General features: G+C 32.3%; 2 protein-coding genes across 4 annotated transcripts in view; both read left to right on the plus strand.

Annotated features, from left to right (window-relative positions):
- Positions 1-4: 4 nt before the first annotated feature.
- LOC144836861 (axonemal dynein light chain domain-containing protein 1-like) overlaps positions 5-15,087 on the plus strand; it is a 28,316-nt gene continuing 13,233 nt past the window's right edge. For 2 of the 3 annotated variants that reach the window (XM_078691753.1, XM_078691756.1), the window contains exons 1-13: positions 5-117; positions 1,402-1,504; positions 1,818-1,984; positions 3,466-3,578; positions 3,889-4,009; positions 4,391-4,479; positions 5,358-5,414; positions 5,773-5,956; positions 6,691-6,878; positions 7,514-7,580; positions 7,701-7,738; positions 8,092-8,212; positions 8,494-8,762. In XM_078691753.1, the coding sequence (XP_078547879.1) occupies positions 1,417-1,504; positions 1,818-1,984; positions 3,466-3,578; positions 3,889-4,009; positions 4,391-4,479; positions 5,358-5,414; positions 5,773-5,956; positions 6,691-6,878; positions 7,514-7,580; positions 7,701-7,738; positions 8,092-8,212; positions 8,494-8,762 (1,502 nt within the window). In that variant the 5' untranslated portion in view covers positions 5-117; positions 1,402-1,416. Of the gene's footprint in view, positions 118-1,292; positions 1,505-1,817; positions 1,985-3,465; positions 3,579-3,888; positions 4,010-4,390; positions 4,480-5,357; positions 5,415-5,772; positions 5,957-6,690; positions 6,879-7,513; positions 7,581-7,700; positions 7,739-8,091; positions 8,213-8,493; positions 8,763-15,087 lie in introns of those variants that run through there. The other variant, XM_078691754.1, reaches the window with a different exon arrangement.
- LOC144836939 (uncharacterized) lies at positions 10,323-12,480 on the plus strand. The gene is made up of 2 exons (XM_078691887.1): positions 10,323-10,380; positions 11,045-12,480. The coding sequence occupies exons 1-2, from the start codon at positions 10,368-10,370 to the stop codon at positions 11,506-11,508; spliced, it is 477 nt and encodes a 158-aa protein (XP_078548013.1). The 5' UTR covers positions 10,323-10,367; the 3' UTR covers positions 11,509-12,480.

Raw genomic sequence — 15,087 nt, forward strand, 5'->3', positions numbered from 1 at the left:
ACAACAACAACGCGGGGGGGACGATCCACATTTTTTATTTTCTGACAACCACGTAGGCCTAGCCCTAGGAGGCCTAATATTAAATGCAATCAATATTATAGAATTATTGTTATAAAGGTAATGTCAATGTTACGTCTAAATATAGGGCCTACTAGATGAGGTCTAGAGAGCAATAATTACCTATTCTATAGTATATAGGCCTAGCTAGGCCTGCCCTCTAGCCTAGGCCTAGCTAGAGTAGGCCTCCTAACCTACTAAATAGGGCGGCTAGAGTAGAGGCTCTAGGCTAGGCCTACCTAACCTCTAACTAGGCCTAGCTAGTAGGTCCTAGGCCTAGTAGTCTACTAGGCCGGAAGCCGATCACTCCGGCCGCCGTATCAGTTTAGCGCGATGTATTATGCACTCCGGCCGCTATTCAATTCGACTTCCTGTGCAAAAAAAAGGGGCCGTTTAGTATGGAGCGCCCATTTCTATACTGTTCAGTGTTATAACAAATTCTTGGTGACCAAAAGAATTACAAGAAAAAAGAATTTAAATGGAACTAGGCCTAGGCTAGTTGAATATTTATTATTAGCAACAATTTTACTTTTTTCATTAACATTCAAAGAAGTTGGAACTGCTTTTTCTTTCAAACTAAACTTAACTTAACTTTTTCCTTTCAAATAATCAAATACCCGTCTAATTAATGCTAATGATTACTAATCAGCATGGAAGGAATAAGTATAACATAAACGCCACACTCTCCTAATAAAGCATAAAACCTGGAATTGTATCAAGAATTAATATATCATTTTTGTACAGTCCAATTTACAATGATTTTATATTTTAATTTATATATGATAAAAATAATATGACATATAGGGTACATTGCAATCAATTACATTAATTAATCACATTACAATTAATATACTTAGCCTATTACATTGGATAAAACACATAAATTATTTTGTTTTAGCATTAGACCTATTTTAAAACACTTGCGATGTTGTGATCCTGAAAGAGAAAAAATATACTGTATGTTACAAATGTTTATTTTGATTCTCTACAAAAAACGTGTCTCGGTTGTAAAAGACTCATTGGGCGCTCCATAGCTGTGAGTGAAGCGCGGCCGGAGTGATCTGTATTCGTTAGGCCTAGTGTTGTAGGCTAGCCTAGGCCTACTAGCCTAAACTAAGTAGGCCTAGGGCTAGACAATTTGTAAATCTAGGCCTAGCCTAGTATAAGATTATAATATGTAGATTATATATGTTTGTCTTTTATTATTAAATGTAACAATGTGGCGACTTTGCGATGGGGCGACTGTGTGGGTGTCTATTTTCAAACAGAACACTTTTACAAATTTGGTGTTTGAGCATGTTAACCTAACCTTAAATTCATATCTGGACCTTCTTTTGTTTCTAGAACAACAATCTGGTGATGTCTGCTGTGGTGGGTATTATACCAGACACCAAAGATCTATCAAATGAGGATGTCCCAATGTTCATCATGCCTGGTAGAGATGATGGTAAGATAATTTATATCTTTGTTTTCTTTGATGACCTCCATTACTACTAGTCATTTACAATGTTACTAGTTTAATTTACAATTGTTACTATTAAAATTATTGTGGCATTGCCACTATGAATATTTAATTGTACTCTTCCTTTTGTAAAAATTCCCTTCTCCCTCTGCATAGAATTTCACACAGTTATTTATTGAGCTACTACATTGTCAATGTCACACAATAATACGGCTTTACCACGTTGAAACACCACGTTGTGAATGAATGTGTATTTTTCTACATAATATATAATAATTTTTTAAATAATATTTTATAGGAGTGCTTCCAGATTTGAAATCCAGTGATGCTTACATTGATAAATCTAAACCACTTCCAACGTCATTACAAAGTGAATTCATTCCTGAGGAGATTCTGAACGCCCTCACCAAGATCCCAAAGCCGGTTCCAAAAGAAGGTCTTCCAACTCCACACAAAACCAAAAATGTACGTAAATCATAGTTAATATGTAGAGTACCATGCACTTGTCAATTGTATGACCCACAATACGACCCTGGGAGGGGGGCGTCATTAGTTTGATGTGCCTCATACCTTTATGAATACCATGCCGCACACATGCATAAAAGTGATTTACCTTTAGGTGTCCATGATGCACCCATTTTGACGCATTGTGACCATGTTTTTCATGATATGGTGGGTGGCAAAATGACGGACATTGACACATCATTGTTCATTGATGTACCAACTAGGTTTTTTTAAGCACCCCTGCGTCAATAAGTATTTGTAAATGGTGCACCTCTCCCTGGGGTGATACAATTGACTAGTGCATTTACCATAGCAAAACATTTAGCAGGTTAAAATAGCTTTTTAAATTAATTGATTGCAATTTTAATTGTTATTTTGAATTAATCTTTTATTTTTATAATTTTTTACAGACATCATTTCCAAAACCCCTTTCTCTAAAAACAGACCTAAATTAAGCTTTTTTCAATGCAAAGTTGGTCGGATATTTAAAGATGTATTGTCCCTTTGACTAATTCCAAAAAAATAAAAAATAACAGATTTCGAAAAAAGGTGGGTCATTTTGAAATATCATAATAGTTATTAACTATCACCAAAAATTTGTCGAAAAAAAATCATTTAACTGAAATACAGACGTTTTTTTGTTAAAAAAATAACTCTGACTTCCAGTCAATGTTTTCGATCAAAACATACCCCATAATGAAACGCGCTTGTTTGGCTACTCTGTATGCATAATCATAAAACTTCCTTACGATCTGTGTGAAAATACCTTCTCAACCGTGACGAGTTGTAAACAATCTTAATTAGCATATGCATAATGCGTACTCGTGGTTTTAAATCCTTGTTTACTTTCGCTCGCGACGATTTTCCAGACGAAATGTAGTTAAACTAATTTACCTGTCAATTACGTAAACTTGTTGCTTTTAGCTCGAATTTTCGACTTAAAGTGAATAACTTTAATATTACTTTGATATGGCCAATTTAAATTTAGAATATTTTGACCTTCATTTTTTTGTGTTTCAAGGGACAATACATCTTTAAAAAAAATTGTAATAAAACATGATTTTGTAGCTGTTTTGTTGTACAGTAGAACACATAGGGGACACCTTCAGGATCCAACAAAGTATCTCCTTAGTTGAGGTGTCCCAAAAGATGTAGTTCTACTAATGTAACCATAATAATTACTTTATTGTATCTCTTGCGAAATGTGCAACAAAAATATTTAAAACATTATTAAAATAATTGACATAAATAGATCAATTTCGGGAATAAATACGTGGGATAAATATAAAATATTGTTCGAATGTAATGAAAGTGCATTTTAAATCAATACACAATCGTAACATTAAACTAGCTTAGTGAAAGAATTCTATATGTTTATATTCCATGTATATTTCTATTTTAAACTGATATACATTTCTTCATAATTTCTATGTTAATTGCAGGCTTCAATCAGTAAAGGTAATGCACCAGCAGCTAACCTGTGGAACTATCCCAACAGAAGAAAAAAGTTCCAACATTTGACCAATCATCCAAAATCAATGACTGGTGCTGGGAGGTCAGTTACCTTTTTTCTAAACACTATGTTCAATCTTATTATTTAATTAACAGAAATACTAAAGTGGTCAAATAATTTCATCTGGCTTGTGGAAAAAAAGGAGATTATTTATATACCTTTTTTTTACTTTATGGTAAGTAAGTCATAACATTTACTGAAACAACTTGTGGAGGGCGCTATTCAACATTCTTAGCAACCATAAAAAACAAATTACCGATCATTGTCTGATTTGATGACATCGGATTGTAATGTCACAGTACATTACACACTTTACACTTGCACAAAAATGATTTTGATGTTTTTTTTTCAGGGACATATCATTTTTGTATGATGTGCCTGTTGCTGATCTTCCTGTTCTGAAACCAGACATGACAGATAGAAGTACAATAAGAGGATTAGAAAAACACAAAGATCATCTGGATACTATTAAGGTGATTTATCTTTTTAGGCTTCTTCATATTGTCAAGTTAACCGCAGTCGCAGGCTAAACTGACGCTGTGTCCGGGATATACCCGAAGTTATATGACTAGATTCCTCCATAACTTTCTTTCTGCCATTGTGACAACCAGTTCTTCTAGTATATCAATCATGATACAAACTGTAGATATTACTATTGCTAGCTCTACACTTTCTAAAGCTCTGTCTACACTATCAATCTTTATGTGAACAACAATTTTGATGTGCCCTTATATGGAGATGATGATGTCATATCACTACCATGTTTGGGCATATCGCTACCATAGTTTGGCACATCACACTAGTTTGATGGTGTAGACAGAGCTTTAATTATGAATACTTTTTTCCATTCACAGCAACCAATGAGCGTTCCTGAGACCTTGATTCCTTCAGAGTATCATGTAGTAAAATCAAAAGGAGTGCAAAGCCTACAGTTTCAGGATGAGTATGTTTGAAATTTCTATCGTTTGATGATATAAAATATAATCATGAGACCGCATTGATAGTAATGTCACTCTTTGCTGACAGTGTTAAAGCAGAAAGAGCCTCATTTATAAAATAAGTCTTGTTTGCACTATACTTGAAAATGGTAAAATAACAATGGTGACTATCGGTACTTCTAAAATTGTGTGCCACAAAGTCTTGTTTGCACTATAGAGTATCACGGTGTGACGTCACAACGATAGAGGGCGCTGCATGGTTGCTAGCCAACCAAAAAATGCGTTCAACGCTACTATGTTGATAAACTGTGAAGATCTGTATTTCTATCAAATTATGTATCTTAGCTTGATTTTTTTTAACTTAAACTGTAGTTGAAGAATAAATAGATTATTTAAAAACAAATATTTAGTGATCTTTTGAAATTTTAGTTTGTTTTTATTGAAAATTATTATGTTTTAAAATGACTACTTCAATAAGCCTATTCCAAACCATTGGTGACCTTGGAGTCACTCAGGCAGGTTGAACGCATTTTTCGTGACGTCAAGACCATGATACTCTATACTTGAAAATGGTAAAATAACCATGGTGACTATCGGTACTTCTTTTGTTCACACTTGGATTATTCATGAAGTTAGTTTTTCTTTGGTTTCACAAAGATTTAATTAACAGCCTCATTACCGTAATTGAGGAGTTCTAGTAGGTGGACAGTTATCGCTAAAACCCTAAGAGCATGTTAGCCACCGTTTGGATTGATATTTTTGTGGTCAAAGCAAAATTAAGTTCAGTCCTTTCGAAGCTTAAAGCAAGGTAGTGTTAAACAATAATAATACAAAAATTTGTGTTTTTATTTTTCTGATTATACGATTTTTGTATTTATTATAGAAAATATACAACCCATCTGGTAGATGAAAACAAAGCACCGATCACCTTTCCTTCTTTGTAAGTACATGAGATACCTGTAAATCAAATTGTGCTATTTAAAATCCTAAATAAAGCCAGATATAACTTTGATTTCAAACAGTCTTTGAGAATTTCTTTATGAAGAATTTATTATTTAAAAAGTCATGGTACAGTAGAACACCTATCATGAAGACACCTTCAGAGTAGGTTTTCTGTTACCCTTTATGCCATAGTCAGGAAATATGCCATGTATGTGATTTAATTTAGACTAGACCTAGACAAGGCCTGTAGTAAAATATTTTGGTCTTGAAAAACCCTGTTCTAGAAACCATTCCTTTTTTGGGCAAAATAATTTAATAAGATAAAATTATTTTAATGTTTACTTAAATTTGTACAGAAAACCTGCGAGCCGGTATGAAGTTCTTCAACTTAAAGAGACAATAAATGCTATGCTGGAAAAGGCAGGCGTAGATGATGAGGACGTTGAGATTAATGGTCCTACGCAGATACACAACTTGTTAGAGTTGATTAAGAAGGAACAGACCATATACAATGTTGTATTCCATGAATTAATTAGACAGGTAATTATGATAAGATGATTTTGATTGATGATATGGTGTTGATGTCTGTGTTAACCATATGTAATGAATTTATGTGCTTGTACAAAGAACGTCACTATCGCTACACAGACCATCACTTGATGTGTTTTGTTTCACTTTTTGACAATCCCGTCTACCCCCTAAAGTGCTCTGTACCTTGTGACCTGTTGTTTTTTTATTATTTATAAAAAGACAATCAATGAAATGAAATGAATCCAAGTTTCCTGATAATTGCAAAAGTTCTCGATATTTCAAAACGATCTTCTACTAAATTTCAATTTTTTAACAAAACATCTCAATAGTGCATATATTTAATATTATAGTGCCTATATTTTGTCCATGATTTTAGGTATTTAGGATATTGGAACCCCTTTATAAAGTATTGCCATAATCACAAGTACAGTAAATACATATTGAAAATGTTACTTTGATTAAATAGGCCAATACTCAATTTTAAGAGAGAAACCTGTACTATCTCTGAACTGAAACTCCTAAACTTCTACTAAATGCTCTACCTACAGTACTATACATCCTTGGGCTTTGATGTTCAACACAAACACTATCAAATTATAACACTTCTCCAATGGCCGTCAGACTGACTATTCAATAGTCTGTAGTTTGAATTATGACCTTAAAGCTGATTCAGACTCATTTTATTTGTGTATGGATAACATAACAAAATCAACAGTGGACTAATTGTTGTTTACTTTTTTCAGGTAACTGTTGAGTGTGCAGAGCGTGGTGAACTACTGTCTGAATTGCGACAAAGATATTGCACTCTTCTCGATAAAGTTCCCAGACAAGTGAAAAGTCTGCATCAAGAAGTTATGGCACAAAGAGCTTTGGATCGTAGACTGACGGAAGAACTTTTTCGATTCAAAACATCAATATCTGATCTCACATTGTAAGAAGTTATTTTAACTTTAAATACAATACAGCATTTTTGTCGGTTTTGCTCACTAAAATACAATCTTGCCGACCAGTCGCATCATAGAAACCACTCACATCTTTGAGGACCTACATGCATATGTCAGCTTTTACTGTTTTGAGTGACTCTCATTAAGTTTAATAAAACAAATAAATGAACCATGAATTATATTCAGACCAGGTCAACTGCTTCCTAAAGCTCTGTCTACACTATCAAACTTTATGTGACAACAATGTGATGTGCCCATATATGGACATGGTGATGTCATATCACTACCATATTTGGGCATATCACTAGCTTATTTTGGCACATCACACTTTTTTTGTCAAATTAGTTTGATAGTGTAAACAGAGCTTAAGAAATGTAAACAAACAAATGCAGGAAATTGTTTGTGTCTAACTCCACCCACCTAATCAACTCAACATTTCCAAGATGATGATTATTATCTGTTATTGAATGTCAACTAGATTTCATTTATACCAAGTTGCAAAAGTGAAAATAATTATATATATATATATATATATATATCTTAAAATGTCTGTATTACAACATATACATATGGATTTAAATTTTTAATTAAAAAAATTGTAATTTTTAAAATTTCTTTGCAGTGAGTTATCTGATGTAAGACAGCATGATAAATTAGTCACTAACCAAGCACAGCAAGCGCAAGAAGATGTGAGTAGATATTATATTTCACAAATTTTACTGAACGAAAAGAAGAATACTATATTCTAAATCTATAACAAGTACATATATTTTTTTAGTGTAATGGTTTTTACATTTTGTTCATTTCAGTTAGCACGAGCTTTGAAAGAATCAGAAAAGAACTCAAGGTACTGTAATAAATCAGCTTTTGTTCATTGCTTTATTTTAAAAATATTCTAAATAATTTTGATTATTATTTATAATACACACTAAATTACTTTGAATGTACTTAATGAAACATGTAAGAAGTTACTGAATAGGAATTAGAATATAATACAAACAAAATTTATCATTATTTGTTTTGTTCATTGAAGCCAGAAATTGACATTGGCAAGTGCCTCAAACTTATACATACTTGTACATGTTTAAAACTCCTACAACCTCGAGTTGCAGCAGTTCTATCCACTTGATCACTGCTCACAGCCCACATTTATATTCCACTGTGTAATAGTATAATTAATTGTATTGTTATTATCTCTAGTTTGCTTACTGAATATCATGAGTTATATGAGCTCCAACGGAAGAGGCTTGAGAAACAAGTTGCTAGTCTTGCCAATGAAAGAGAGTTGTGGTGCCATGCGGCATACAATCTCTCACTTAAGGTTTGTTTTATTTATTGAAGATTGTCAACACTAAAGACTCAAGAAATAAGAAATTATGTACTTATCTTTTTTAACCTTTCAAGAGCCCTTAATAATCAGTCTTTATTGGAACTGGATAGACCACCCTCATTAAAGATGATATTTCTATTTTTTTCTGTTTTTGGCATGCGTTAATATTGTGAAAATTGTAATGTATGATTGACAGACAACGTTTAAGAATGGGGGGAGAATAATGTAAGAATAATTATATTTATTATTGAATATAATCAATTTATTTGTAGGTTACTGAAGCAAATTCGATAAGCACTGCCAGACGTTTAAACATCAGTGAAAAGAGTTGGAGTAAGCTAGCCAAACATTTCACAGTGGTATTAAGTGATAGAGATACTGAGCAGCTATCCCAACTACAAGTACTGATAGAAAATCATCGGAAATTGACAACAGAATTCAACAGTAGTCTTCTATCTGAGGAAGAGAAAACACGAGAGAGACTTCATATTATGAAATGTGGTGTAAATAGGTGGATTGGAGAATTTTCAGAGAATGTAATGTAAGTACTTTTTAATTTATTTATTCAAAAATGTCTTTTACAATCATCTTTTCACAATATATGGTCAACTTTAACACCCATGTGTTAGCCCTGGTTTTCAGATGATTTTGAAAGACTTGCAAAGATGGTTGTGATTTTAAGAGAAATTTCTGTTTAAATGTTAAATAACTTTAGAAAAGCATTTCATTTTTTATTATTATTTCATTTATTTTAAAACAAACAACCTTATCATACAAACTTACTAGCAATCAACTTTAAACTACAATTTTCTTTTTAATGCTTATGTTACATGCTTTAATGTGAAACATTTTTTATTTCTTGTTCATGATTTATTTTAATCTATGTCTTAAGAGGTCAAATTGGAACCACTGTTTTCACTGATAAATCTCCTAGACTGTCTTCAAGGTGATACTGCTATACTATATTGTTTGCTGTGCACTAAAACTTTTTCACTATACCTTATAACATTTTGTTTTTAAGTTTTATGCACAAATGTATTGTAAAGCAAAGTACTGTAACAATATAATTTTAAATGTATAGACTGATTGAGGCCATTTTTTTCTGAAAGGACATGTCCTTAATACGAAACAATGTAATTCCATAATGTTGCAGTTAGTAATCAGCGCAGTTTGTGCTTTTACCTTTACCAGGTACCTACTATATTTGTACACCTGGTAAACGTAAATAAAGTATCTTGCCTGAGAACATGCGACAAGCAATGGACTTGGACTCTCGATCCCACGATCAGAAGTCCAGCACACTGTGCCACACTCTCATATAGTAGCTACTGTCCTTTTTGACATACAGTACTGTAGTTCTCATTTTTTTCAGTATTTATCTATGCCATGCTTTCATTTCTGGTTCTGAAACTAAGAGAAATAACTTGTCAAATTTGTACGAAAAAGGAGTTATGTTTTGTGATTAAAAGTTTGCAAAAAACAAATTCGGCCACTCAATAAAACAATTCTAGTATTACAAACTGCCAGTGTGCTGTTCATCAATGGCATGTGATATGGGTACATAAAAGTATGATATTGTAAAGCAGTATTTGTATTAAATGCATTTTACACAATTGTTTAAGTTTTCCTTTAAAAATACACAAAAATCATTTACTTGATTTCTGTATGAGATGCATTGCCAAAAAACATTTCCATAGTGTGAAAAAGTCAATAAAAATAACGATTATAATACTTATTATAAAAAAAATAAATAGGAAAAAAATAACCAGGTAAATACTTTTTGTTTCCTGACATAATTAAAAAAAATTGTAATTGTATTATTCCTCTAAAATTGTTAAACAATTTTTTTAAATTATGTCAGGAAACAAAAAGTATTTACCTGGTGTTTTTTTTCTGCCACCTCCTTGAAAGCATAAAAATATTGGAATCAGGATAAATGAAAAATATTTCGCATTTTGTAGTATAGATAGAATTCAATTTTAAATCAATACCAGTGACAAATTGACTATTGTTCACGCCGCCTACCGTTATTCATGTGGTTACAATGCCTGTATGTATCAAAGCTATTTTCTCAATGTATCATTTGTCATCGTGCAGTGAAGTCACAAGTTATAGTGTATTGCTATTCTGGCGTGGTTACACAAAAATGGTTTACCAAGGTTTGTAAACATTTATTGTATATAGCTTATTTATTAGGGTGTATTATTCTTATTAAAGGAAAGTTATGTATACTGTACTTGTTAACTTACTACTGTGTCACCATTCTGAATGGATGGTACATGTGTGTACAGTAACTTCATATCAATTTTTGAAATTAGGGTTTTTTAGCAATAGATAGGCCTATTGAAGAACCTTTAACATAGTATAACAATTTAGATATATAGATATATATATATAAATCCAAAGGCAAATTACTGAAAAAATGACAATGCTGTGGGTATCAGTGGCTGGATCTCAATGGAGATATAAAAAAAAGCGAAAAGCTAAATCAAAACGATAAAGTAAAACATCCAGAAAAGTTAGCAGAGCTTTTGGGCATCACTTGTCACTTGGACAAGATAGATAGATATATTATCAGGCAAGCGCTGCCTGAGTGGACAGGAATAAAATAAATAGAACAACAGAGGCATATGGCTGGTGAATAGAGGGTGTGGATAGTATTGTTTAGAAAACAAAGATTACATTTTTAGCATACCAGTTGATTTATTTTTTTATGTAGGGGTGGTGGCTGACCGCCCCCCCCCCCCTCCCCCTGAACCCACCTAATACCTAGTAATATAAAGAAAGATTTTTTTTTAATGTTTCTTTATCTCTAATTTACAGTGATACTTATCTTGACCATTGCCTGCTGTGCAGATGCTGGGATGATGACAGAAACAGTGATGAAATCTGTTGGAGAAGACTACGTTTTTAAAGCAAACATAGAGGTTTCAAACACAACTTTGTCACCTGTGCTATATAAAAACAATGAAAAAGTTGACCGCTATACACTTGATGACACACAGCATAAAACTGGAATATATGAATTCCGGCTTTCCAATTTACAATTAAATGACACCGGATTGTATGAAGTCATTTACACCTACAGCGGAGTACAACAAACAAAAATTTTACTTTGTTTGAAGGTTGTAGATTCCAGCAACACTACTACCGATATTGCTAATGCTTGCAACAACACTCCTACTGAGAATACTCCTACTGATGATCCTAATGCAAGTACATCATCAAAAAGCCAATACATGTACCTGTTGATCATGTTGATGACCAGCCAGATGTTGCTACTGTAATCTGTTACTTATTGAAAAGAAAAGAAGCTACTATTTCCTGAAGATTATCTATAACAAGCATGAATGTGTGATACTCGGGGTACAGCAAAAGAAGCTGTAATGACGTCATAAGACGGGATGTAACGTCACATACACATCAATAACCTCGCTACCAAATACGGCTATATTATGAAAAGTTACGTCACATAACCGGAAATGGCATAATTACGGTAAATTATAAAATCTCAAGTGATTTTTTGCTATTTCCGGGAGCAGAAGTGACGTCACAATATCATAAATAGGTTTTACTGTATATATTCTTATTCTCCAAGTCAAGACCTTTGAAATGACACCAAACACGGCTATATTCTGACGAAAATCGTTTGGCACCAATGTACCATCTTCGAGACGTCATATGGCTGCATTCGGTTTGAAATTAAAAAATCCAGCTCTATAGCTTTGAGGACATGTCCCTGTAGTATACCCATGCCAAATCCCAGCTCAATACTGAATAAGGGAGGAGTAGCACTTTATAAATCGCACTTTTTCGATTGGTACCATGACGTCATAATTCTGCATCCGGTTGAAGTACGAAATTTTCTCTCTATAGCTTTGTTCACCTATTACCCTAGTATGTGCATGCCATGTTTCAGAGCCGTCAGACGATGCATAAAGAACTAGTAGGACTTGAAATTTGGCTCAATAGTGTCCAGATGGAAGAAGAGGAGAAGATGAGCGAGTCCTAGACTCTGGTACCCCGAGTAAAAAACTGAAATTTGTTCTATTGATAATACAAAATTAACCAATCAAATGGCAAGAATAGGGTTGTGTTATAAAAATATGAATTAATTAATTCAATTTTCTATCAAATTCAAAATAACTACTGTATATATCACACATTTTACAATAATGAATGTTAAAATAATTGATTCTAGGATTACATTTCATCAAATAAAAAAAGAACAAATGTTTTGTATCTTACTGACTAGTCGAGATTAAGTTAGATTTTTAACACAATTTTGCAATGTAATGTAACTTTTATTTCTGAGTATCATGAATTTCTGTAATTGTCATACAATCAATACAATTTCTTGAATCTTAAATACTTCTTATTTGTGTTGATCTTATTTGTGTTGATCTGTTTTTGTTGTATCTGTTTTTATGTACAACCTTACATGAAACATACTCCTTAGCCCTGGATGAACCCTACTTCACAACACATGCATTTAATATATACATACAAAAGAACAATCAAATGTTCTCTGTTTTAACGAACAAATTACTTTCCAAGATTTAAGCTGCCTAAAAAAACATCTAAAAGTTCATTAATTGTGAATCATTCCAATGGCAATTGCCTTCATTCACTTTAAAATGAACAATAGTTCTAATATATAGTATCATTTTTAACCATGTTAACAACGCACAATATACCTTCTCTTGTATTGATGAGACTCGGCGGTACTATAAAAATAATGGACAACTTGGTGTCTATTCAATGAGGACGTAGCCAGTCACTGCAACCTATTTGTTATTACCTATATCCTCATTTGCTCATTTTAATAGTTGTTGTCTGCCTTTATTTTAAATAAAGATCGGAATTTCAAGCTTGATTGATTTGATTACTAATAGGATAATAATGTACCCTAATTCTAAATTCTTAAATTTTTTAACTAGCCCAGTAACAGTTAAGGTTCAATGGTTTTAATAGGGGCTTATTCTAAGCTTTATTTATATATTATTCCGGTTTTATTTGACACATGCTTATTACTGTATGGTACTGTAATTTTACTCTTCTAACTTAGTCTCTGTAGTCAGGGAGTTTTGTAGGGTTCAAACCCAACCTCCTTTTGTAACTGCAGTGCACTTTTTTGCAAACTATGTACTTTATAGACTACCACCAGAGTCTAGGCCTAGGTATTTTTAAACAATGTTTCGGGATAACAATTAAAACAAGATTTATGTAGTTAAACTTAATTTTAAAATATTTACATTAGAAATATATTTAAGATTATCCGGAAGGTTATTCCAAAGCTTACTGCCATGAAATGATAGACTATTTTTCTTATATTCAGTTTTTGCTTTAGGAATATTAAAATTTCTACTATTGGCTTGTCTAGTGTTATAGTTATTTTCTGTGATATGGAAACTGTCAGAAAGATAAAAAGGAACATTAAAATTAAAGATTTTATATATAATTATTATTGCTTCTGTATTGTACATTCTTTGTTTAAGATTTAAATGACATGACAATTATTTCCTGAACATTGATAAAATGACTTTGTATTATTTGCTATCGTTTAAGGGAATATCTAGAATATAATAATATCCTTTCAGAAAATCAGTTTGGGTTTAGACAAATGTATAGTACTGAACTTTTACTTTCAAAGGTTTTCATTCATGGGCACAGAGCTTAGAACTTAAAGGCTGTAAAAATATTGATATTATTTTCTTGATTTTTCGTCTGCATTTGATAAGGTGTCTCATAAAAGATTAATTAAGAAACTTAATAACTGTGGCATTGGTGGAAACACTAATGCATGGATTACAGATTTTCTTTCAAATAGACGCCAAAGGGTTATTTACAGAGGAGAAAAGTCAGAGTGGGTAAATGTTACTTCAGGGGTACCACAAGGGTCAGTTTTGGGCCCTCTTTTATTTTTGATTGACGTAAGTGATATTGTAAATAATTAATTAATAATTTTTCAATTTGCTGAGGATCACACATTATCACGTCCTATTTATAACAATAATGATTGTAAATTGCTTAAAAGGATTTACATTTAATTGCTAAATGGGCAAATGTAAACAAACTTCCCTTAAATCCTGTCAAATGCGCCGTAATGCATGTTACAAGATGTAAAGAGATAGTTAACTGGGATTATACCATAGAATCAGACAATATTCCTAAAGTTACAGAATTCAAATTTCTAGGTGTGTATGTAAATAGTTCGATGTCTTGTCATACACAAGTTAATTATATATGTTGTAAAGCAAGCAGATTGCTTGGTTTCATTTCAAAATGTAGTAAAAATATGTCCTGGTTAGCTATGTTGAACTTTATACAAAGCCCTATTACTTCCAGTGGTTACCTACTGTTGTTCAATGTGGGCACTATTTGAGAAATCATATTAATAGAATAGAAAATATACAAAGGAAAGCAACAAAGATAATAATGTTTAGAAAGGAATTAGGTCCCCATTCTTTCAATGAGTATATAAAACTAGTGAAAGATGTCCGGGTAGGCTTTTATTCGAATTCGAAAGGCAATACTTTTCATAATTCTGTATTTGTTTCCTTTCCTAGACTATGGGAGCAAATACCAAATGACATAAAAGATTCACAAACAATTTCAATATTTAAGGCTGCTCTAACAAAACACTATATTTCATGTTATGTATAGTTTATTTGTATTTTTCTTGTATATGGGTTTATCTTAACTGTATTGTATGGAGTGAGTGCAGAATCTGTTTGGGCTTTAGCCTATTCTCATTCCTGGTTATTTTTACATTGATGACCGAATAAATATTATTATTATTATTATTATTATTATTATAACATGACACAATACAGTACATGGGTCAAAACACACAACCTAAGCAA

This window comes from Antedon bifida, chromosome 3 (genome assembly GCF_963402885.1).
Source record: "Antedon bifida chromosome 3, ecAntBifi1.1, whole genome shotgun sequence".
NCBI classification, from domain to species: domain Eukaryota; kingdom Metazoa; phylum Echinodermata; class Crinoidea; order Comatulida; family Antedonidae; genus Antedon; species Antedon bifida.